This window comes from Telmatherina bonti (genome assembly GCF_933228915.1).
Source record: "Telmatherina bonti genome assembly, chromosome: 10".
In the NCBI taxonomy this organism is placed as follows: Eukaryota; Metazoa; Chordata; class Actinopteri; order Atheriniformes; family Telmatherinidae; genus Telmatherina; species Telmatherina bonti.
This window is the reverse complement of record NC_136628.1, coordinates 22,774,217-22,799,572: the sequence shown is the minus strand read 5'-3', so window position 1 is coordinate 22,799,572 and position 25,356 is coordinate 22,774,217. Positions and strand designations below refer to the sequence as shown.

Genomic DNA, 25,356 nt, shown 5'->3' with positions numbered 1-25,356 from the left:
AATATGTTTTTATGGACTAGTTTTTCCAGGTCTTGCTGTGACATCAGATCTTTTCCTTGATATATTCTTAAGGTGATAGTAAGCTGATTTTGTTAATCTCTTAATGTGTTTTCAAAATTTAAGTGTGAATCCATCACTACACCCAGATTTCTGGCCTGGTTGGTGGTTTTCAGGTGTATAGAATGAAGCTCTGTAGTGACTTGTAGTTGTTCCTCTTTGGCTCCAAAGACAATCACCTCAGTTTTGATTTAGTTTAACTGAAGAAAGTTAAGGCACATCCAGTCATTAATTGCCTCAATGCATTTACCAAGGTCCTGGTGACATTGTAATATAAATCTGTGTGTCATCTGCGTAGTGGTGGTAACTGAGGTTGTTATTCTATATGACCTGTGGCAGTGGAAGCATGTAGATGCTTCCACTGCCACAGTGGAAGCATGTACATGCACCTACAACAGAGGCCCCAGGATGAAACCTTGGGGAACATCACATGCAATTCTTGTCTGCTCATATGTAAAGTTTTATATTGACACAAAGTACTTTCTGTTTTCTAACTATGTTTTGAACCAGTTGAGGACAGTGCCAGTGAGACCCACCCAGCTCTCCAGCCGTTGAAGTAATATATTGTGGTCAACTGTATCAAATGCGGCACGGAGGTCCAGTAAAACTAATGTATATATTTTTTTCAGTATAACTATAAAGATAACATTGTCCACCTGTCTGTTGGTCAGTAACAGGCAGGCAGGTGTGCTGTACAATTCTTTGTGATATTATTGTTTTATGTAAAGCACTTTGACTTGTCATGTACATGAAATGTGCTAAACAATTAAATTTGCCTTGCCTCACACATCTTCACATACTAACACAAATCTTGAATCTCATGTGAAATACAATACTCTTTTATTCTACTTGCTTAATAATTTCAATCATTAGGATTTTGCATTTTGCAGACAAACTAAAAGACTGAAGAGAAAGGATTTAAATAGGGACACTTGTTTGACGACTTAATTTCGTACAAGGAGAGTTTTTATTTCTTTATAGGACTGAAAAGAGTTTTAAAAATGACAAAAATGTTTTCATTCATAGTGATGATGCCTAAAAAGTTAATTGTTAAACTCAAGGGTGCATTACGATATTTGACTGACTTAACAACAAGTTCATTCATTCATTCATTTTCCAAACCGCTTATTCCAATTCAGGGTTGCGGGGAAGCTGGAGCCTATCCCAGCTGGCTTTGGGCGACAGGCAGGGTACACCCTGGACAGCTCGCCAGTCCATCGCAGGGCCACACAGAGAGACGAACAACCACTCACGCTCACACTCATTCCTAGAGTGACCAATTAACCTATCATGCATGTCTTTGGATGGTGGGAGGAAGCCGGAGTACCCGGAGAGAACCCACGCATACACGGGGAGAACATGCAAACTCCACACAGAAAGGCCACTGACCAAACCAGCCAAGGATCGAACCAGCGACCTTCTTGCTGCGAGGCCACAGTGCTAACCACTGCGCCACCGTGCAGCCCTTAACAACAAGTTATTTTTCAATATGAAGAGAATATTATTCATTCAAAATTTGTTTTAATATCAAGAAAAAAATTTGTTTTTTTTTCTTTTACTTTGAGCCAAAAAGCTTTGACCAATACATCATACTGAGAAATAAAAAACAGTACTTTGACAAAGTGTGTGTTTCAGGTAATGAATTTCTAGATAAAGTGATGACTGTTTAATGGTTAAAGTTGCATTTAAAAAAAAATGTTGGAAAGGTTGCAAAGTGTCCCGACTACTCCTCCCCTTCCCCCATTCTTTTCACTCCTCTTATAAACAGCACCATAAGTCAGTCAGGAAGAGGACTTAAATATTGAGCCTCTGTATTCCATGTTGAGGGAAAAACACCATAATGTAAGTTGTGTGTGTGTGTGTGTGTGAGTAATTCACATCAATCACAAATTTGTCAGTGATTCAACATCAACGTTTAAGTCAACCAAGAGCAGATTGCCTGTATGACATTTTTTTCCAATTTCCTAAATTGAAAGCTTTGTTGTTGTTGTCTTATTTTTTATCATTTATATCCTTAGATTGCATATTATTTGAATTGTAAAATAAATAAATAAATAAAGGAATTGATTAGATGACAATAATTAAACAACCTTGTTTGAGAATCAACCTGTCATTGTGACTGGAGTAGTGGTTAGTACACTTGTTATGTTATGTAACCCCTTTGAGTCTTTTGTTCCTAGTTTACCAATCTGTAATGTGATCTCTTTCAGTATGTCAAGGTAAGGGAGGTAGATGTTCCTTGGTCCAGGAGTAGAGAAGCATATTGTTCCATCAAGCAACTTCACACGTTCACCAAAAACACACAACTGAAAGAGAGAGAAAATGTTAAAAAGTCATGCACTTAGTCTCACTTGCTTTTTGTTTTGTTTGATTTCTCTAGTCATCTGATGGTGTACCTGTTTGATAAGGAGTTTCTGTGTGAGCTGAAGTGTGGTGCTCATAACTCCTTTCAGGTTGCTAAGCATCAAAGTGGCCCGAGCCAGAGTCATGATGGACCGTGGTGGCATGTATGTCTGTTCTGACAGTAAGCTCACTGCTTCCTGCATGCAAACAGAGGAATAAATAGAGCACTAAGTCATAATTCATTGTATATAAACTTATCACTGTAAATCATATCATTTGAGTTTATAGTCTTTAGACCCAATTTTGTCTCCTCAACACCACAACTCTTTGCATCAGTAAGTTCTGTTTTTCCATTTTTTACTTTATTCTGTCAACAAGTAAATTCCAAGCGGTCAAAAAAACTGTATAAAGGGACAATATTATTACAAAAACAAAACAAAAAAAAAAAACAGCTTCCCAGATCCATTTAGTTACATTAATTTTTTTCTTCAAGTTTTTCTAAAAATACAAAATATTTTTTTTTAGATTTCTTCTTCATTTCTTGTGTTTTTAAAAAAACACACACAAAATGCTATTATTTAAAGAGGGTGAAGATATACAGTATATCTTGAGGAAAGCATCAATGACTACATAATAGAATGAATAGAAGTGTAAGACAGAGAAATTATTGTTGTACATAGAAAATAATAAAAGCTTTGTGTTTGGGACAATACCTGCAGCATTGTTATGCTGTCGTTTGTTTTTCCTCTTCGTGCTTCAAATTCTGCACCCTCTACCATCAATATGGCTTGAATGTCAACGTCTCCCCATCTCACACATTCATCAAGACCCTCCTGAAGCACTCTACCAGTTTCCTTATTGATGTTATTGCCTTAAAGACAAATTCCCATGAGCAAACAATCACACATAATTAAACCTTTTTAACAAACTACCACAATGTAACACTGACTTTTGAATGCCTAATGCGTCTAATAACACTAGGAATCATGAGAGGAACAATTTAAAGTAGACATATGAGTAAAAAAAGCAGCTAAACACCACACCTGGGAATATGGCAGCAGTACTAGAGATGCTGGCATTCAGACTGCGCATCAAAGTCAAGCGGCAGTGAAGCCACAGAGAAACACCAATTCTCTGACCAGCCTCAACTGCTCTGGGATCATCTCCAAGCAGGATGTCAGAAACACTGCAAACTTTAGTATCCTGAAGACAGGATATAACACATATGAAAACAAGCGTGAACATGTACCATTTGCAGTAAGTAACAATTCAGCTGCAATTTTGAAGTTTGTAGAAAATTTAAATAAAAATGTACACTATCGTGTTAGATACTGATTTATAAGTAGCATTTTCCTTCTCTGTAGTTGTGGTTCTTTTGTTAAAATTCTATTGTTTGAGACACAACACAGAAACAGTTTAGTTAAATATGTGCACATTTGATTCTCAAGATAATAGCATTACCTGTTCATTGTCAGGTTTATATTCTCTCTGAATGACAGACGAGGTTTGCAGCAGCAACAAAGACGAAGCTGCTGTCTCAGAGCTGAAGGATAACATTAAAATGATGATTTAGCCACACAAACGCACACACGCACAGACACACACTCATGCCATGCATGAGGTTATTTTACCTAAGAGAAGCATGTCCTTGCTGCAAGTGGAGATTGGCTTTAAGAAGATTGGATTCTATCCTCAGTTCCAAGTTCTCAGCTTCACTACAGGAATGAGATGCAAGTTCCTGTGTTATGGAGCACAATAAGGAAGATGCTCCCTCCAGTAACAGAAACTAAAACAGAGGATACGACAAATATTCACAAATACTGGCCAAGCAGCAACAAGAGTGATGATCCTTCTCACAAATCATAATAGGTACTGGACACTTTTACTGGAGCAGCCAGTTATGGCAAAAGGCAGTGAGGCACCACCCAATACTTTGGTGTAACAGTAGTTATATAGACACACTTTGTTAAACATGAATGTAAACAGAAAGGACGGTGAACAGAAGAAACATATTTTTAGACAAGGAGAGTAAGACAGATAATTTCTGAATAAGAATATCCCTTTAAATGATAAAAAGCAAAATAAAGTAAAGTAGTCATCCACATTCAAGATAGAGAGTCCAATTAGAAAAGCTTTAAGCAGCTGGGAAAGATAATTTCATTATTGCAACTGATATGGATGAATTAAGCTGAAATATAGTCCAGGTCTTACCTTTAACCGCTCTGGAGTAAGCTTCTCTTTCTCATTACAAAGAGTGAGAATTGGCTCCCTTACTTTTTGGCAGGACCCTTCAAGGTGCGATCTGTCCTGTTGGTGCTTTGCTGAGGTCACCAAACAGCTTATTTTAGCACATGCTTCTTTACAATCTTAAAGACATTCTCACTTTATGTACTGAAGTTATTTTTTTTTGTTTTTTATTTTTACATCCAGAATCACTATTTTGTTATAGATTTATATACTGTCTTGTCAAAAAATACAGTTGCCTGAATTTAACTAAACAAAACAGATACTGCATGGACGATTATCTTTCAGCTGGAAACAAGTTATTCAACTCCAACTGATACAAGGAGTAGCTTGTCATTTTTAAACACTCATTTTATATTCTGCTTAGTTCAATTCAGGGTTGTGGGGACGGTAGAGCGTATCCAATCAGGCGAGAGGCAAGGTTGTCATTCGCTAGAGAGACAACCATTCACTCACATTCACTCCTAAGAAGAATTTAACATGCATGGACAGTGGGAGGAAGCCAGAGTACCCACAAAGAACCGCTGCACACACAGGGAGAGCATGTAAATCGAGGTTTGAACCAGTGACTTGCGACAGTGACTTCTTGCTAACCTCTACTGTGGCCGCCGGCACCATTTCACTTAAACAAATATGCGGAAAGACACATCCTGTTGACGTGGAAAAGATGTTAATCTGTTTAAAAAGGGTCAAATCATTGGCTTTCATCATGCAAAGATCTACGGAGATTGCAGAAACTGCTAAAACTGGGTGAAAAATTGTCCAATGCAATGTTAAACACTGGAAGGATAGTGCAGAACTACTATCTTCCAGGAAGAAATGTGGCCAGAACAACATCTTGAATGATGATCAGTGATCACTTGTAAGTTTGGGGTAAAAAAAAAAAAAAATCATCCATAGAACTCAGGGCTATGTTTAACAGTGAATCTAAGAATATTCCCATATGAACAAGGTAATGGAACCCCAAGGGTTTGGGACTGAAAAGCTGTGTAGCCTTAGAAAAACCACTAATCGATTGGGCAAACCAAAGAAAACGGCTTTAATTTGCTAGGGAGCTTAAAGATTGGACTCTGGAGCAATGGAAGAAAGTTGTGTGAGCTGATGAGTTCATGTTTACCCCATTCCAGAGTGATGGACACATCACAGGAGTACAGTGGCATAGTGGTTAGCACAGCCTTACAGCAGTAAGAAGTTTAGAGCCATGGCTGGGGGGACGTTTGAACATTAGCCTTTCCGCATGGAGTTTGCATGTTCTCCCTGTGTTTGTGTGGGTTCTCTACTACTCCTGCTTCCTCCTACCGACAACCATGTTAGGTTAACTGATCACATCAATTGTAAGTTGGCTAAAAGCGCCAAATGGCTATAGAACAGAATGAAATGATGCACCTATCATGCCTAGTGCCTACTGCTGCAGTTGGTCAGGTCTAGGTTGAGCAACATTATGTACCCAGAGACTAAAACTGACCAGGTTATCCCATCAATGATTTTTTTTCTTCCCTGATGGCACTGACATTTCAAGATAAAATATTCAGGATTCACTGGGCTCAAATTGTGAAAGAGTGGTTAAAGGAGCATGACACATAATTTTCATACATGGATGGAGAGTCCAGATCTGAACCCCATTGAGAATCTTTGTGATGATCAGGAGAAGGCTCTGCACAATAGTCAAACTTCCCCATACAAGATCTTGGTGAAAAATTCATGCAACACTGAATGGAAATAAATCTTATAACATTGCAGAGACTTCAATGTCAAAACAATACAGAGTGAATGTGTGATTTAAAGGCAGCCAAAGACCTTTTTGTTTGGTGGCGACTTTTTATTTTGGCCAGTGTAGATAAGATAGGTCTAGTGCACAGATACAGCACGGTATGTATGACCAATCCAACTGTTATTTGATACTCTAGACAACAGAAATATCCCAGCATTCCAACAGTAAAACCAACGTACAGTAATTAATAGAAAGAAGGGGTACACTGGCTTACAGACCTGACAGAGGGCATCCCCGTATGGAGTTTGCAAGAGCTAGAACTAGCCGAACACGAGCAATGTTGAATCTGGCACGCAGTGTGGGACTGTACAATGTCCTGTCTTCTGGAGTAAAGTCACAGTTCACAAGGTCTTCTAAAACCTAATTCAAAAGCATCACAGGTATACAAAACACATTAATAAAATGAAATACGTTGAACAAGTTATTGGGCAGGTTTAGTGAGCATCCTTTAGGATGTATTTGTTAACATGGCAAAAAATACAGCTGAAAAGGTCACTTTCAGCACATTACAGTTTTGCATACTTCTAAAAGACTGTTGTTAAATGTGTTATCTAAGAGTTAGTTTTTGGATCATTTTGAGCTATATTTATTCATTTTTTTCCAGATTAAACTAGAGTAAACAAAATTTACTTGAGGCTGAAATGCCCCCAATCCAGATGGTTTTCTTTGCACCTCAGCAACTACTTAAAAAGTAAGTACTGGTATGTGAAAATGCCATGTTGGCACTTTCATGTAAAAACAAACTCGGTCTCCCCACAGTTCTAACTTTCAGTTCAGGTCTGTGGTGACAAATGTTATACTAAGTGCACTGGAGGAAATTAGATTTTAAATGAAATATAACCTTGTACATCACTGAAAACACCAGATCTCTGACATAAAATGATTTTTCACAGTAGTTGATCTTCTAGTCGAATGATATGTAAAAGACAGACATCTTCTTGTAAAGTCAAATAGTCTCTAAACCTTGTTTTATTCTATAATGTCTTGCACTGATGCAATCCATGCAAGAGGCTCTGTCCTCACGAGGTTTTAGCTACGATGCAGGCCATCGGCTACTGTGATTCTGATCGAGGCGAAAAGGCACCATTCATCCTTGGGGAGCACAGCTCAGACTCAGAGGTGTACTGATAATGCCGTGGGTAATAAGGGTATGCACAGGAACATGTATGTGGCCCATCACTGTTTTACAACATGCTTGAACAGGCAGCAATAAATGTATATGTATTGTAAAAGGCATGCACAGGGTCCAATGAAAAAAGGCAATTGTTCTTGGTTCACCTTGTACAGGAATTGCAGAAGTTTTTAAAAGAGAAGGCTCAGCAGAAAGACACAAAGTTCCAGCTTCAACAAATAGCACAAGCTTCCATTATAAAGGACACAGAGCTACATTCTTGATAATGGACAAAGAACATAAAGAAAGTACCTCCACATTGTCCAGAAGTGACTTGTCGCTGCAGAATGTCTTCCCAGGCTGCAAATAAAAAATATGATTTTTTTTCATGACACAAACTTTCATGACACATATTCAATATATCTATGTGTGTCGCCTAGGCAAAAACTTGGGCGTGGGAGGAGTTTGGCGAGACCATGGAGAATGACTTCCAGACAGCTTTGAGACGATTCTGATCCACCATCCATCTGGTGACTCAGCAGGGGGAAGCAGTTCTCCGGCAATACTGCCTACAGTGGAGATGGGGAGCCGCTGACCTAAGCTCGGGACATTTTGGGTCGGTGGAAGGAATACTTCGAAGACCTACTCAATCCTACAAACACATCTTCCGGTGAGGAAGCAGAGCTGGGGGACTCAGGGGTGGACTCTCCTATTTCTGGGGCTGAAGTCATGGCTGACAAGGTCTCTGCAGCATCGCGTGGACATCAGGGACAGTGCCTCTGAACTGGCAGACTGGGGTGGTGGTCCCCCTCTTTAAGAAGGGGGACAGGAGGGTGTGTTCCAATTACTGGGGAATCACGCTCCTCAGTCTCCCCGGTAAGGTCTATTCAGGGGTCCTGGAGAGGAGGCTCCGCCGGATAGTTGAATCTCGGATTGAGGAGGAGCAGTGTGATTTTCGTCCTGGTCGTGGAACAGTGGACTAGCTCTATACCCTCTTTGGGGTCCTGACGGGGGCATGAGAGTTTGCCCAACCAGTCTACATGTGTTTTGTGGACCTGGAGAAGCCCTTCGACCGTGTACCTCGGGGACTCCTGTGGGTCCGCATTGCCGGCAGTAATTCGGATTCGTTTCTGGTGAGGGCTGTACTCCGCCAAGGCTGCCCATTATCACCGATTCTGTTCACAACTTATATGGACAGAATTTCTAGGAGCAGCCGAGGTGTTGAGGGGATCTGGTTTGGTGGCCTTAGGATTGGGTCCCTGCTTTTTGCAGATGACGTGGTCCTGTTGGCTTAATCTGGTCGTGATCTCCAGCTCTCACTTGAGCGATTCACGGCCAAGTGTGAAGCGGCTGGGATGAGAATCAGCACCTCCAAATCTGAGACCATGGTCCTCAGCCGGAATAGGGTGGATTTTCCTCTCTGGGCCGGGAGGAGTTTAAATATTCGGGGTCTTGATCTTGAGTGAAGCAAGGATGGAACGTCAGATTGACAGACGGATCGGTGCAACGTCTGCAGTAATGCGGACTATGCGCCAGTCTGTCGTGGTGAAGAACGAGCTGAGCCAGAAGGCGAAGCTTTCGATCTACCAGTCAATCGATGTTCCTACCCTCACCTATGGTAATGAGCTGGGGGTCGTGACCTGAAAGAACAAGATCTCGTATACAGGCGGCTGAAATGAGTTTCCTCCGCAAGGTGGCCTCCCTTAGAGATAGGGTAAGGAGCTCGGTCAGGAGGGGTTCAGAGTAGAGCCGCTCCTCCTCCGCATCGAGAGGAGCCAGTTGAGTTGGCTTGGGCATCTGGTCAGGATGCCTCCTGGACGCCTCACTGGTGAGGTGCTACGGGCATGTCCCTCTGGGAGGAGACCCCGGGGAACAAGCAGGACACGCTGGAGGGATTATATCTCTCGGCTGGCCTGGGAACACCTTGGGATTCCCCCCGCAGAGTTGGCAAATGTAACTGGGGAGCAGGAAGTCTGGGTTTCCCTGCTTAGGCTGCTGCCCCCGCGACCTGACCCCGGATAAGCGGCAGAAGATGCATGGATGGAATATATGTATACACAGCTTATCAGGGTGAACCCTGAACCACTTTTTGCAAACCTGACATGACAAGAGTGAGAGATGCTCACTGTACTGCTACAGGAAAAAAATAAGAATCCTTCAAAATTAGTTTCTAGAAAAAGTGTATACATACTTGGAGAATTGGTTTGGCGATGCTTTGCCCATAAGGCAAAACGATACCTGCTCCTTGTGTGAGCTGAACTGCTTCCATCAGAGCTTCAGTGAACATATGCAGTTCAGTAAGTGCACGTATCTGCAGAAAATGGTCACCAGACTGAAAACTCCAACAGGGGAGGAAAAACATCAACATTCAAGTACTGGGGTAAACACAAATTCTGACCTTAAGAATTCTGCCTTCAAATGTGCGTTGTACATCTCTGCATACAGGACCCACAAAATGAAGGTAAAGAGCTAACATGGGCAGAAGCTGAAATAACAAGAAACAACTTAACACTAATACACTTATGTATCTTGAGAAATTAAATTAAAAACCACATCATATAGTGTTTACTGTGATGTAGTAGCCTGTGGTGAAGAGCCAGTGGCAGATGAAGTTAAGGCTTGTTACAATGGTGTGACATGGAATCCTATGGGACTTGGAGAAAAGGTCAACTCCAGGGAACAGTTCATCACCAATGCTGTGTGTGGCATACTGGAGGTCAACTTGGGGCTGCGCAATGGAGCAATGTAGCACACACTAAGGAAGTTGGTCATACAACAAGAAGTCAGAAGGCTCACACACACACACAAAGATGCATCATACAGTCATCAAAGCAAAAAACCTCTCCTGGTATAGCTTGCTACTTTATATATGTGGAAACAAAAATTGAAATAAAAAAGATACTTTGAATTACCCGAAAGAAATGGGCAGAAAGCAGGGAGCACTTGGTCCGCTTGCAGATATCAGTAGTTAATATAAACCTGGAGGTTGTAAACATTAAAAAAACTCATGAGCAGGTCGGCTCTACAGGTACGTACATGCGCAAAAAACATATTCAAATCTACATAAAACCCACTGTGCTATCTTTGCAGTGAGTACAGCAGCCTGTAGACATCCCCAAATGCCAGCTTGTTTTACTGTTTCTTGTGAGGAGCTGCATCCAAATGTCAAGCCGTCCCATTTTTCCACAACCCCTGAGCTCTGGATAGCACAATCTACAGCTTTGCTCCAGCATGAATGTGCTGCCCTGAAAAAAAAACAACAACACAAACAGGGAAGAATTTATTTAAAGAGTAAAAAGGAACCCCCTGGTTTTAAACAAGTGCTAGCTCAGTTAGCATTTTTAGCCACAGATTTCAAACCGTGTGTTTCCAGTGTAGAATCTGAGGTTTCCCATTTCATGCAGAGCCAACACACTTAGAGATTTATGGCCGTTAGCCTGGAGGTACTCTAAGAAATAGTTCAATGAAAAGAGGAGAGGAACTGAATAATTTATGCATAATTCATCTAATGGTGTATATTGTTGTCATAAAGGTAGCGGGTTCTTTAATAATGACCAATCATCAGTATTTGACTAGTTAAATTAAGGATGCTGTTTAAATAAAGTATTTTGGCTCCTTACTGATGGAGTTGGAGTATGCAGCAATGACAGATGGTATGCCATCGGCATTGATGGGAAAGCCATAGATGGCACTCGGGATACTAAAGTCCTCCTCAGACAGGTCACAAGGTACGATATTTGGTTTGAGAGTCATTCTGGGACTGAAGTCTACCTGGCTTGCTGAATGGCTCGAATCTCTGCCTTGATAAGGATGTAGCTGTTTCAAATAGCCTGAAAATGGACACAAGCAGTGAAGAGTTTTACAGCGGCAGTGTCTACATGTACATGAGTTATTCAATCATCAGTAAACTCACAAAGTTGTGTGTATGCCAGAACCAGCACCAGTAAGGAGCGACTATGTTGGTAAACTTGAAGACAAAGTGGTCTTTTCTCGAGAACTTGGCGGTAACATTTCAGTGTGTCTTCCACATCAAGAGGAACACACACAAGTGACATGGAGCGCTGTATCTCTGCACCTGAGATATAAAGCACTGGTATTTTCAGACATTAAACATTTGAATACTACCTACTGAGTTTAATCTATAATTTAATTTCAATAGAATGAAAAAGATCATAATTTACTAATATGAAAAAAAAAACACATTGATAAAAAAGTTTATACTAGAATTTTACACAAATAAAGCTGCATAAACCTTTCAGTGAAACTGCGTCCCTTGTGCGTGTTGCTTTTTTGTGGACTGGCTGCTGTGCAGGGCAAGGGGTCCACCCACTGAAAAGCTGGGAGCCTGCATAACTTCTATAAGTAATCTGAAATGTAGAACAAAAAAGCACCACAAACATCCAGGTCATCACACATAAAGTCTGAAAAAACTTTCCATTTAGAAAAGTATGAGATACCTCCTTCCCTGTGGCCTTCTGTGTCTTGACATGGTGTGGTTGTGGGACTATAGGTCCTCCATAGGATCTAATTCTTTCGAGCAACCTTCTCTGAGCATGAATCAGCAGAGGAGCTATGATCAAGGCATAGCGTTCCCTGGGAAAAGATATTTCATGGAAGCACAAACACACAAAACCATGTCATGAGCTGAAGGGATGATTTTGTGTGTGTGAAAAGGTTAGCAATATTACTTTCATTTTATACCACTTATTATTACTGGATATAATACTGTTTACATACCATCAGTCTTTAACTCTGTTTTGTCTTTGTGACTCATGAAGTCATTTTAGCATAAAAAGATCCACTCACATTTTATTGATGATAAGAACTTACAACTCAACTTCAGCCCTGGTTTTATTGTGTGTCTCTATACAAAGTCTGTCATATTCACCGTGAGTATGTGTTGAACAGTAAAGCAAAATGAGCCAGGCTTTCCCACTTTTCCCTGTCATGGAGCCTCTCCAAAGTGTGCAGGACTAAGGTGCAAACCCATCGCAGGTCCACCTGTGTGCTGTCATCCAGTGGGGCTGAGAAGTGGAGACTGGACTCTAGTTCCTCCTCAGTCAAATCTCGGTCATACAAAGTCCAAAGCTAAGAAGTGTAACATTCCCTTAGAATCCACACCAATCTGTAGCAGAAAATCCCTAAACATCTACAAACACCTCTCTAACCTAGAGGTTTTGTTTAAATATTTCTATAGAATAATAATGTGCATGAGCAATTTTCAAACATTTACATGTGTGCATATAGCAGTATGTGTTACTGACCTGAAGTTTGTTGAGCATATCCATGATGAGGTCAACAGCAAGTACCAGCAGAGGGGTGAAGATGGTCTGTAGCTGGTCTGGTGTGACAGGTGCAGGAGCTTTACACTGAGTAGCTCTCTGTGCCATGGAAGTGATTCTGCAACTTTGGTCCCACAGAGTGTGACACACACACTGTAGTGTTGTCCAGTGATTGCCACGATGAGCCAACACCTGATGAGTTTTAAACATTAATACATGTACAATACAGCAAAGACAATATACAACAGACATGATATTTAAAAAAAATATTGTACATCAAATGGAAAAAAAAAAAAAAAAAATTTACACATTGTTAAAAAGAATTTTACACTATGTTTATAAAATCCGCTTTGTGTGTGAATTTACAGTACCATAGCCCTCTGAAGGTATAAAGCAGCTTTGTTAAGTAAATCCAGTAGAGAAGAAGTAGTGTGTCTCTCTGTTTCCATCTGTTGTTCCACAGTTTGAGAGAAGGCTTCTGTCTCTTCACAGCTGTTGTCAGTGACAGAGTTATCATGCATGATAGCTGCAAAGAAAAAAAGCTTCTGTCAATTACAAAAAGAAAGACCAAGTTTGAACTTTTTTTCAACTTTTCCATCAAGCCACTTGACCCACCCTCCTGTTTGTTCGTTTCTTTGTTTGGAGTCAGTACATCACTCCTAAAACCGGAGTGAGAAGACTCCCTCTCTAACACATCATATTCAGGTGAGTGCTTTGGCGGTGGTGGCTGTGGGTTTCTCCACAGCAGGACTCCAGTGTGGGATAGAGAGAAACTCAAATGATTAAACTGACTGTACCTGAGAAAAAAGGATAAGTTTACAAGCTTTTATGACTACAGACTATTGATTACAAATAACACAATGTCTCACTTCAGATGGTTTTAAATGCATTGTCTGAAGAAAATAAAGTTATGGTGTGTATCTTACAAACAAACCTGCTTTGCAGGGATCCTTCATGCAGCTGGTCTAGACCCTGATAGAGCAGTGCAAAATGTGCCTGAGCCATGCAATGGTTCAAGTGAGACCTCCACACTCTCTCCTCAGAGCACACATTTCTCAAGTGAAGTTGTTTTTTGTGGCGTCGCACAACACACGACATCATGCTCAGCAGGTTTTCCGCGACACGCATTTCTCTGCATACATGAAAATAAGTTCAGCATACGATGAACACTTATGATGACAAAGATACCGAGGTATCCCCAACAAACAGATCTCCACATAATGTCACCTGTTGGTTCTCAAATTCAGAAGCATTGTGTGTGGTATCTTCTGTCTCAGCTTCTTTTTTGTTTCATCATGAGAAGGTGTGTTCTTGTTCTGCTTTAAAAAAATAACATCGGGTATGCATGTGTTTAAAAAACAAAGCAACAGAGCAAAATTCTTTTTAAATCAATGTATATATATATATATATATATATAAACCCAATCATTTAAATTTTTATGACGTTAAAAGTGAACTTAAAGTACACACACAATGCAACTGTGAATGTGGTGGGTGCATCATACATACATACATACAGAATCTATATAACCTTGCGTTTAATATAGTCTGGGAAATAAAATATTGTGTGCACTGTTTATTCCTGATGTGAATGTGTTTTTATCTTCACCTGGGGTGTTTCATTTCCTTTTGGAGCTTGAGGACTAGCCCTGCTTTTGCATTTTGCCTTTACATATTTTGTAGACAGTCCCATTGCTTCATCACGCCTGAAAAAACACCAGACCATTTAAATATTATCACACAACAGTTTAGAGTAAATAGATTATTTCTATCATTAATCGGAACACATCCATAAAGAAGAAGCCAGTGGTGAATTGTGTATTTCTTTGATTAGTGAAGTATCAATTTGATCATGGAACAACACATTGATTAAGATAAAGAAATGAAAGCTGTAATTTTCAATTTCATCCTGTTTTTCACAAACATCAGCAAAACAGAGGATAATAAAAGCAAACCTGGAAAGAAACTTAAACATGTTGGTCCCCCAGTTTAGAACAAGGTCAGGATGGCCTTCTTCCAAGGTCCTCTGTATTAGCAATGCTGCAAACTCAAGAAAATAGGTCTTGCGCCTGACCTTCATTACTTATAAGAACACAGAAAATAGGCGTGAGTGAACAAGACTAGTATTTCAGTGAAGAAAGTGTACGACAATAAGCCATGTACCACTTTTGTAGGCATCCTGTAGTGAGCTGCTAGAGATCAGATCATACAATAAGACTGGGTGATCACTGCCAGTCAATGGCTGCAAATTCTCTGCTGATATAAAAGACAGTTATGTTCAGAATGAGACTTTGAAAGACACCATTGGTATAAATGTGATTAATGTCATGGGATCAAGTTAGCATGAAAATAAACAAATTAGATGAATGGAAGGAATTACCATTCTCCATGCTGAGATCTTCTTGTGACTTCACTATTTGTAGATTTTTCCCATGCAGTGCTTTGAGCTGTAGACTTATCTTGGCCTGATCATGAGCATGAGCCAGAGTTTTACACTACGCACACACACACACACACACACACGCACGCACGCACGCACGCACGCACACACACACACACACACACACACACCCCAAATCAATAAAACTACAGTGAAATGTCACTTGAAAATATATCAGTCTACTTAAAGAGACAGGATGAATAATAAAGTAAATACAGACTTTTCCACTGTGTTTTACACGCTGAGCATGGCTGAGAAGTTTGTTAATTTGCAGCTGAGCATCGAAAACCTCCTGAAGCAACCTACGACCACAATCCATCATCGCAGCAGCCATCTGATGTTTCCTAAGTGAACGTAAAGTCTGGCAGGAGAAATTGAAGAGTCAGTCTTTTCCTCCTAATAGCACACAATATACCATGGTCTTCTGGATTATGGAAGATCAAGACCATAGTCATTCTCTTGGGAATCACAGAAAAGTGTGAGTGGCTGAGAATTCAGCAGGTAGGTCTGTTGAAGTCATGAGGAGAAAAATAAAGACACCTCAAAATAGAAAGTAGCCTCACAGATACACATACATCTGTGTGTACTGTGATATGCTTTATAATAGATGGTAATATACATAAATATAAATATGCATGGGGCAGTTTTTCAAAATAAAAAAAACTCAGATCGATGCAATAATTTAATTAATTGTCAGAAGGTCGTTTGGTCTTTAATAATATTCTACATAAAAATTATTATTATTCAGTAAAAATAATAGCAACTATTGAATGAAAATACAGGCCACATACCTGTTTTATGTGAAATTCCACATGTAAACTGTATAAAACATACTAAACCCAAACACACCTTTGTCAGGTAAAAAGTGATGCAGGCTATCATATCCAGAAGCGACTCTGAGGTGTTTCCGTTCCATTGCTGTTTGAGAAGACCTGAATTCACCTCCAAGACCACCAAGCATTTTTTCATCACCTGAACATCAGAACATAGACTGTTAAAATTATTCAGCATATTGCATACTTAAGACCTGGAGGTATAAGGATGTAGCATACTTGCACCACAGGGTCATAGACAATCTGATGGAAGATTACAGGTGCTAAGAGCCCATAGCAGGTAACTACAGCTTGCACAGCAGAGCTACCATCATTCAGATGCATTGCCAAGTCCATGGCCAGCAGCATATGCTGACACTCTATCAGTCTGGCTTCCTGAATACACAGATGAGAAACATAATTTATCTATTTGTTATATAATTTGTCAATATAAAAACAAGCGGAAGAGACCAACAGTTCCATATTATAATGGGGCTAATGGTGACCATTAACAAGAAAAGGAAGAGAGCAAGAAAAAGAGAAATGGCTATTTGTTTCATACAACATTTGCAGTACATACTGACTGCACATTAAGAACTGTCAACGTGTTTCTGTCCTTTTTCCTACCTGTTCCCAGATAAATGGTCCACTGTTACTGAATGAGTCATAGAAGAGAGATCCCTGCTGAATATTGATCTCTGTCCCAATAAATATGGAAGTCAGGAACCACTGGCAGAGGTGCAGGGAGGAGTGGTGTAGGGTTTGTTTATGTAGCCTTCAACATGGTGAATGGAAGAAAGGAGAGAAGTAAATACAAAGAAAGGACATGTGCCTTGAACTGTGAAGAGTATTTGTATTGTCATCCTCACCTTGTGGCAGGAAAGCTATCCTGTGTGGTTTCACACCCACTGTACGAGTCAGTGTAATGACTCCAAAGCTCCCTACAGGCTCGCTTTGCTAGGACATACTGTTCTGTTTGAAATGAGACCTGAGAAAGAAACAAACAAAAGGACTTGGGTAAACTTATAGTTTTGTTGTTTGTCTACTACTACTTTTTAAAAGAACATGGTGTACCTGAGCCAAGTGAGCCCACATGGAGAGCACCTGAACTGGCATGGATGCCAGTAGCGGTAAGGTTGTTCCCCCTATACTGTTTCCCAATAGCTTTCCCAGGCTGTTGTAAGCTGCAACAGCAAACACATACTTCTGGTTGGGTTGCAAACCCTCCACTTTGAGCACACACTCACCAGAAACTGCTGGTACCTAGAAAAACAGTCACGTCTTGTATCATTTATACAGTGACAAATGATTATTACAAAAACATGCTTCCTTTGAGCTTTTAACTCTTTTGGGAAAGAAACAAAGTGTACCATAGTCCCTGTACCAGTCAGGCTGCAGTCACCAATGCGAACTTTCTTGTTAATGCCTTCAGCTACTTGCCCAAAAAGCTGGTACCAGCACACCTTAAAATAGACAAAAGAACAAGAACAAAGAATATTGTGTGGTGTATTTGCTTCATGTTTGACAAGTAAATTAACAACAATTAAAGTCATTCTCACCTGCTCTTCCAAGTCATATGGAGCAGGGACAAAGGTCAAAGAGTAGTCAGTGCGGGTGAGTGGGATGGGAGGAAGTGGAGGGTGCTTATCTTCCTTCAGTGTTTCATCCTTCTTTTTGGCCAGAGTCTTAGGAATTGACATATATATTTTTTTCTCCTCCATCCCTGCCTTTTCTAAAAGGGTGGAAGCCTCCTATCAGGAACACACACCGTAAGTATACCAGTTTGATAGTGAAACAAGTCATTTTCATTAAATGTTAAGCTTTGTGTAAGAATATTTATGGAAGTATGAATGTTTTCATGTTACTTCTAGTAGACTTTTGGTTTTGCTGTCATTCTGAACTGAACTGTTGTGCTCCAGCAAAGCCTTCTGGCAAAGAAAAAGAGCTTTGGATGCCTTGTTTTTGTTTATCCGATCCATCACTTCAGATTCTCCAACTAGAAAAAAAAATGACAAAAGATCACATTTAACTCCATTTTTCTACAATGTGACAGTGTATCCTGTTCCAATCAGTGTTCCTTTGGATCATTTCCACTATAATTAAAATATATTGTCACAGATTCCTACATTTTTTAACAATTCAGGATAGACATTTTACAGTGTTCTTATCATTGAATTTTGTATAAACTCAGCCCAGATAACAAGATTACTTAATAATATTCACTACTGTGAATTCACTACTTCAATACTGTGCCACCGTGCAGCCCTCCAAGACCACCAATGTATTGGTCTGATGTACATCAATGTCTGATGTACTTAATAATATGTATTAATTAATTCATTAAATGTATCAGTGAAGAAAAGCATCTCACCTGCATTTAGCTGCAGTAACTTGAGGGAAACTCTGTAGTAGATGATGTCCAGTTCGAGATAGAGATCTTTCACTGGAAGAAACATAGATGTGGACTGTGTGTGCTGATATCCTGTAAAATCTGATTCCAACTCAGATTCTACTTCGTCCTTTACATTCACATTAATTTCATCTGTTTCTTTTCCTTCCTCTGATGATGTTTGAAAGGCTTCTGATGTACTTGATGTATTAATTGGGGCAAATTTCTACCAAAAGAAGATTTGTAGTCATATTTACAAAGATGAGTTGACATTGGCAATAAACACAGAGATCATAACTCAACAGTCTAGCATGAATAAATGAGATGCTGAACTTTAGCTGACAGGTGGACTTCCTACCTGCACAAAGGCAAAGTCAGTGATGGATGAACAGTCTTGGGGAATTAGCTTTGATGCACCCTTTGCCAAAGCTTCAAGTCCCTTCTTTACCAAGTCAAGTGCTTTCTTAAGAAGCTCCAGTTTTGATTTCTGGAAGCAAATACAGACAAACATCAGATGAAAATACTAAACATTAGCTGATCGCATGCATGCAGTTTGTTCAGTCACATACATTCTGTAAAATACAGATCATTCTTTGTTGATGGAACATAAAAATGCTCGATCTACTCAAATACCTCACGAATAGAGAAAGAGCTTATCTTCACATCATCATGAACTCCTGTATGGGCATGGGAAAGAGAAAAACAACATTGTGGGAAATATAGTTGGTCTGACAGTTGATGATCAAGGTTTAATACAAACAATACCCGAAAAAAGATTCACACCTGCTTCTTGAGCTTGATTAAAATGTCCAGCTGCTCTCTCAAGTTGTACAGCCAATGTGTAGATCATGTCTGCCACCATTATACAGTCAACTGTTGCCAGCTCACAGATAAGGGCCACATCACACAGCACAGACAGACACCACATCCACTGAAAACACATTCGCAAAAAAAAAGAATTATGATAAAACTGAATAGTGAATAATCCATTTTTATCTCATCATCAAAATGAACCTTGCTATTCCTTCAGTCCTAAATTCACAAAATGTGACTAATTCCTTCTGTATTTGTAAATATTTGTGTTCTCAAGTCAGCACTTACTTTTCCATTATAATACACACCTTGTCCATCTTCAGATTATCTTCCAACTGATCCCTTTGCATGACCACCTTCACCTTACTCCATAAAAATAACACAGTGTCTAGTACCAGGTCCCCATTTGGCTGCAGCTCCTGTGGAAACAAGCATTATACAGTGCCAGTCAAAAGGTTGGACAGACGTTTGTCCAAACTATTTCATCTGCACTTTCATCCTCCAATGACAAAACCACAACACACACAAACAACATACAAACTTACACGATCAGAACCACAAACAGACATATGCAGGATGTCTACCAGGTTAGTAAGCTCATCACTCATGGGGAATGAAGACTGTTTGTCTGTGGAAACATTAAAAAGAAAGACATGAAAACACAAAACTATAATGCAGAAATTATTGTAATTTGTATTAAATATATTCAACAATTCACAAATTGGTTAATTTACCCATAAAATTTACATAAGCTTTAAAAAAGGATCAAATATTGACCAGTGGTCCATATTGCTATATTCATTTTCAAATTCTTCCCGTTTATTTATGAAAAATAAAAAAGAAGAAGCTTGAAGACTGGCTGAAGATAGAAGAAGCTTTGAAAAAAGTAATGAGATGACCTGTGTTGACACAGCCAACAATAAATTAATTAAAGCTTAGTGCTGCATTTTTAATACAGTTACCATTGTTCATGTTTTCCGCTCTGGGAGGGATCCTTTGAGTAATTAACAGATTGTTGAAACTGTAAAGTAATGCAAGTTCCTTCTCTGCCTTCCTGAAAGCCTGACCTTCCACACCCTGGCACAGAGAGAAACATAAACTTTCACACTCCAGTTAATTAATAAACACAGATCATAATCAAATATATGGTTTTTCTGAGTAATGACAATTACAGTAGGTTCCCTCTGAGCTACTCACAGACAAAAGGTGTAGCATTTCTTTGGTTAGGTCACTAAAAGTGTCTGGCTGCTTGTACTGAAACAACAGTTTGATGAACCTCACTGCAGACATGATGGGTATTTTGATTTCACCTGGCAACAGAACGTATAACAAGGCCTCCCAATTATATAAAAAAAAACTCACAAAACGACTAACTTTTAACACTCAAAGCTCTACATGCTGACGTTGACTTACCTGTAACTGCTAAATCCATTAGAGCTGATGTTGGTGTCAGTACATTAGGAGACAGCCAGTGGTGGTTATCATGCTGTTGCACAACTGTACTTGTGACACCTTAAAACACATTAACATACAAAAGTTTATCACTTAGCATTTCTAAAATTTACAACACCATAATTACTATTAACTCTGCATTGCTTTACTTAGTGCAGCAGTGTTACTCACCAGAGAGTATAGACATGCCAGCAGACAGGAGTTCTATGACAACCTCCTGTTGCTCCATGTTATCCAGCATCCTCATCTCTAGTGGCCGTGTTTTGCTGTCCCAAAGTGCTTCCAAAATCCCCAAAAACTGTCCCGCACTGCAGTCAAACGTCCCTATCAGCATGCGCTCTGTTGGGGTCCGAGGCCATGGCACCTAGAGGACATACAGACAAACAAGCAAATATAAGGTGTTGAAAAAAGCACTGTAACACACAAAGTTAGCTGATTACCTTAGTGAGCAGCTTAAAATAACTTTCATTAATATGTGACTGAACTACAGATATCTTAAAGATCTCTGTAGCTGCAGTAAGTGGAAAATACAAACAATGGAGGAAACATAAAATAGAATTAAAATTATCCTGCAAAATCCAGCATAAGCAAAATCTTGTACTAAATTTATACTATATAGAGTTTGGGGGATTTAACAATGATTAGAGGATGAAATGCATATTTGTGAAACTGTTTGTAAACAAATCCAGCAGGTAGGACTATTTCCTTTGCTGACTGTATGGTGCATGCTTGCATGGTGATAATACAGCTGAATAAATATTTTTTACATTTGGGATGTCTTTAAAGGTTTTGACGTTAAACATGTGTTTGGGTCCCCGTCTGGTCTCAAACACTGCCCGCTTGAAGATCAAGGCCTCCAGCTGAAACAACAAAAGTCTCAGAATAATTATTTTAACAACACATTTTGCCATAATTTAGATTTAAATGAAGTAAATACTGCGTGGGTCCTTTTGATGGTGAGTATGACATCAGTCTCTTACCCTGAGAGAGGCCTCTCTTAAAGCTCTCTGAGACTCTCTAGTGGAAAGAACTTCACACTGCTCTTCCAGTTTAGATAGCTCATGAATTTTTCCCAGGGCTCTCCTGGCAAATTCCTGAATGTGTGTGATGCACAAACAGATTACGAAAAACAATGAAGGGGGGACCATACATGCAGAAGTACTGAAATGATTTTTTTAAGAATCTCTCCTATATCTTTTTCATGTTTGGATTCAATTTCAAATAAAAGTGTTGATAAATATCCACCAGCAGCAACTGCTACAATATTTTCTACAGCTGGGCATTAGAGAATAATTTAAGGTGTGGTTTATTTATCAACAAAAACTTAGGTAGTACATGGCATTATTGGCAGTCTGGATGACAGAAAACTACATAGAAGAAATCAACAGATGGTGATATTTAGTTATTCTCAGATCAGCATGTGAATAGTCTTTTATGAATGTGTATTCTCTTTATACAGACTCTCACCTCGGCTTGCAACTCAGCATGGTTGTCACAGTAACACTGACAAACAGCACAGTACAGTGTGGTGATTAGTGGCAGGTACTTTACAGTCATCAAAGGGGTGGATATCTCTAACATGATGCTGGCCCACAAAAGGTACTCCAGTGCCTGAAAAAGATCTCGCAGAAGAGGGTTGACAATCAAATGCAACAGGAAGCATATCTGGTTTTTCAATTAGCTAAGAGTAGAGCATGTACTGCAGTTAAAACTCATGTTGATTCCTGATTTTTTTTTTCCTTTTGTCACAATTAAACTAATTGTATAAACCAACTAGTCATGCTTCTGCAGACTATTTTAAGATTGATTCACAAGCTGAGTCACTTACTATTAATCATCCTCATATGCACCATTTCCATTATCCAGGGAGCAAAAATATTTGTGCCAATATGGCTCACATCTGCAGTTTTGTTGATTCCATGTAAGTGTGGCTGCAAAAACTCCCACTGCTACATGACCTCAGCATGTGGCCCCAAAAGAAATGGCTGTAATTTGTGTTCAGACAAGCTCCTAATTTGGACCAGTTCTGACTGGCTCATTACTTACTGGCATCTTTGCTGTGTCCAATGGTGGTACAAAATGGTAGTAGCAATATCCAGTTTGCGTGTGTTAAATTGTGAAAAAAAAATCAAACCAAATGAATCTGTACAACATCTGACCCACACAAGACTCGCCAGTGCCATAACTAAGCCAGAAATGCCAAAAGTAGTGCAAATTAGGCCCAAACATGTCTGCTATCTGGGTAGAGCCACTCAGAAATGGCTAAACAAAGCATTTTGAAAAATGCTTTTGGATGAGGAATAAACTGTAATAGTTTAATCAAGGAAAGCAGTACAATAAAATTATTTTATGAAACAGTACCTGTGAACTGTAGTCCATAGTCATCAAGTAACGGCAGATGTTGTAAATTTGTAATGAACCTAGATGAGATAGAACATATTATCATATAGTATGAAGATCATTCAACACAATAATATAATTTCAGCACAGATACTGGATCATGCTCACAAACAATAGCCAGATCATAGGATATGCATGATCTATAAGATTTTGTTTTTCATTTTTTCTTAAATATACTTTATTTATTCCGATTGGGAAACTACCCTGTTCTAGAGAAAAATGGGCTGCCATGTTTAAGTTCTCAGTAAATGCCTTTTGATACAACATCATTTTCCTGTTATTTAGGGTTAAAATATTTTGTATGTTTGATTATTTTTATTTTTCCTACACAGTTTCCAATAAGTGCTTTGCAGGCTCTGCATGTACAAAATTTATGCAAAAGCTCTCCCATACATTTAGCAAAAAGATTTACAGCTATGACTTGCAATTGTTGCTCCAAATTTCCCAATCAATTCAATTCATTTGACGTGACCTTAGAGTAAAGAACTATTTATTGAAGTCCCATTCCAGCTATTATTAATCTTCTAAAAACCCATTTTTGTTGCTTAAAGTTAAATATTTTGCCACAAAAACACACTAATAAAAACCCATTACAGTCTTTAAGCTTGGATTATTTGAATAGTATTACATAAAGCAGGGTCCACTGTAAGTAAGAGGGTGTACTAATCTCCTCAAAAGAGAAGTTACTGTGTTCAAGATCCATTTTAATGTGGGTGCACCAAGAATTCATGCATATCATTAACTTAAGTCTATTTTATCATATGCAAAAAAAAAAAAGCAAACAGTTATTTAGGCTGCATTAAAATACCATTATATATCTGCCAGGAGAAGTGATCATGTTGCTGAAAAGCCTGCATCATGATCCTAATAAGCTTCAGTACATTCAGTAGTTTGCAGAGACCCTTCTGGCTGAGCACACTGTCCATTTTCTCCTCCTCAAATATACAAAGGGCATAGCCAAACATTGCATGGACCTAGACAAGCAGACACAAACATACATCTAAATTAATAAATTAAATAGGCTACTACAGGTGTAGCAAGATTTTGGTACAACCAACAGTATGAACACTATTTCTCTATATAAAACAAGCTCACTGAGTACATTACCTTCATGGCAATGATATCTTGGTCAGTATTAAAACCTTCAGGAAAGAAACAGGCCTTAAAGTGGTCCACATCTGTGATCTCATTTATTTTGACAGAGCTAAACTGCAACAGATGGAGATGGTAGCCCTGCCACAGAGCCAGCTGGTAAAGCTGCAGATAAACAGCAGAGGAACGTATTTTGAAATGTTAACTGCAGTCCACCTAATCAAGACACTGAATAGTCCAGTGCCACAAATGGTGAATTCTGCACACAGGAAGGTGCAGACATGACACTGACTGGAATTCATCTACCACCCATGATTATGTTGACAAGCAAAAATTAATTTAAATGAATTATATAAATTCATAATTTAATTAATACAGATGCAAAGCAGTTAGAAAAAGCAAACCACTGTGTCTGACAAAAGTTTTAAAAAGTGTACCTTTATTCCAACGAGAAAATCTGCCACGTTCAACAGGTGCTCCTGGTATAACTTTGCAGGCAGGCGATGTTTGTACTTTCCCCTTACCTCCACGAGAATTTTAATCCTGGAGTCACGATCATTTGGAAACAAATGACCAACAAAAAGGCGACACATTACTTAAATAGACTATTTATGGGACACATTTCACATTTGACAGGGTTACTCCTGAAGAGTTAACTAGCGTCAACGTTTTCTCGCTGTCGTAAAGAAAATGTTATGGCCAGATGGGACACGGCATTTCATTTGTATTTAATTGGTTCTTGCGCAACCTGGAAACTACGGAAGCGTTTAACTGCAATAATATAGCAGTTTCTCGTTATAACAGAATGAGCTATGTGTTATAACGACTGTGGCCATTAAACGCTTCCGTAGAAACAAACATGTGCTAGACCATTTACAAGTTATTTTCTGGTGTAACTTACAGTAAAGTACTTGTGGAAAAAAATGAGTGAATACACGAGATGGAAGCTAAATCTTGAGCAAAATCTTTATTTCTAAATTAGGCTTTGTAATTTTTCAGCCTACCCTTTAGCTTGAGAGCTGTTGTCCTGATCGGTCGAAGAAGCCACTTGTCTCATAAGTGCGAAAAATGAGCTCATATCTTGTTTGAAGGCTAACATAACAGGGTTTCTTTTGTCAACTTTACCATAATATGAAGTTGGTAAGTCCAT

The 25,356-nt window shown here is 39.2% G+C and overlaps 1 protein-coding gene across 1 annotated transcript; it reads right to left on the bottom strand.

Moving 5' to 3' along the window:
* Positions 1-378: 378 nt before the first annotated feature.
* cfap54 (cilia and flagella associated 54) lies at positions 379-25,356 on the bottom strand (the record flags this gene model as incomplete). The annotated part of the gene is made up of 54 exons (XM_079247406.1): positions 379-446; positions 2,243-2,363; positions 2,454-2,597; positions 3,114-3,271; positions 3,444-3,603; positions 3,862-3,943; positions 4,032-4,186; positions 4,612-4,721; positions 6,634-6,775; positions 7,839-7,886; positions 9,718-9,837; positions 9,925-10,011; positions 10,096-10,281; positions 10,439-10,505; positions 10,601-10,771; positions 10,887-10,974; positions 11,147-11,356; positions 11,440-11,601; positions 11,779-11,893; positions 11,984-12,119; positions 12,415-12,614; positions 12,791-13,000; positions 13,180-13,334; positions 13,424-13,605; positions 14,764-14,890; positions 14,972-15,064; positions 15,189-15,303; positions 15,487-15,609; positions 16,098-16,220; positions 16,301-16,456; positions 16,688-16,835; positions 16,930-17,048; positions 17,135-17,323; positions 17,431-17,523; positions 17,620-17,811; positions 17,926-18,056; positions 18,432-18,503; positions 18,867-18,936; positions 19,083-19,126; positions 19,233-19,380; positions 19,571-19,681; positions 19,808-19,890; positions 20,225-20,339; positions 20,460-20,572; positions 20,676-20,774; positions 20,886-21,078; positions 21,482-21,574; positions 21,695-21,808; positions 22,182-22,325; positions 23,076-23,134; positions 23,923-24,088; positions 24,222-24,371; positions 24,644-24,749; positions 25,211-25,356. 54 exons carry the CDS (start codon positions 25,354-25,356, stop codon positions 379-381), a joined length of 6,912 nt encoding a protein of 2,303 aa, XP_079103532.1.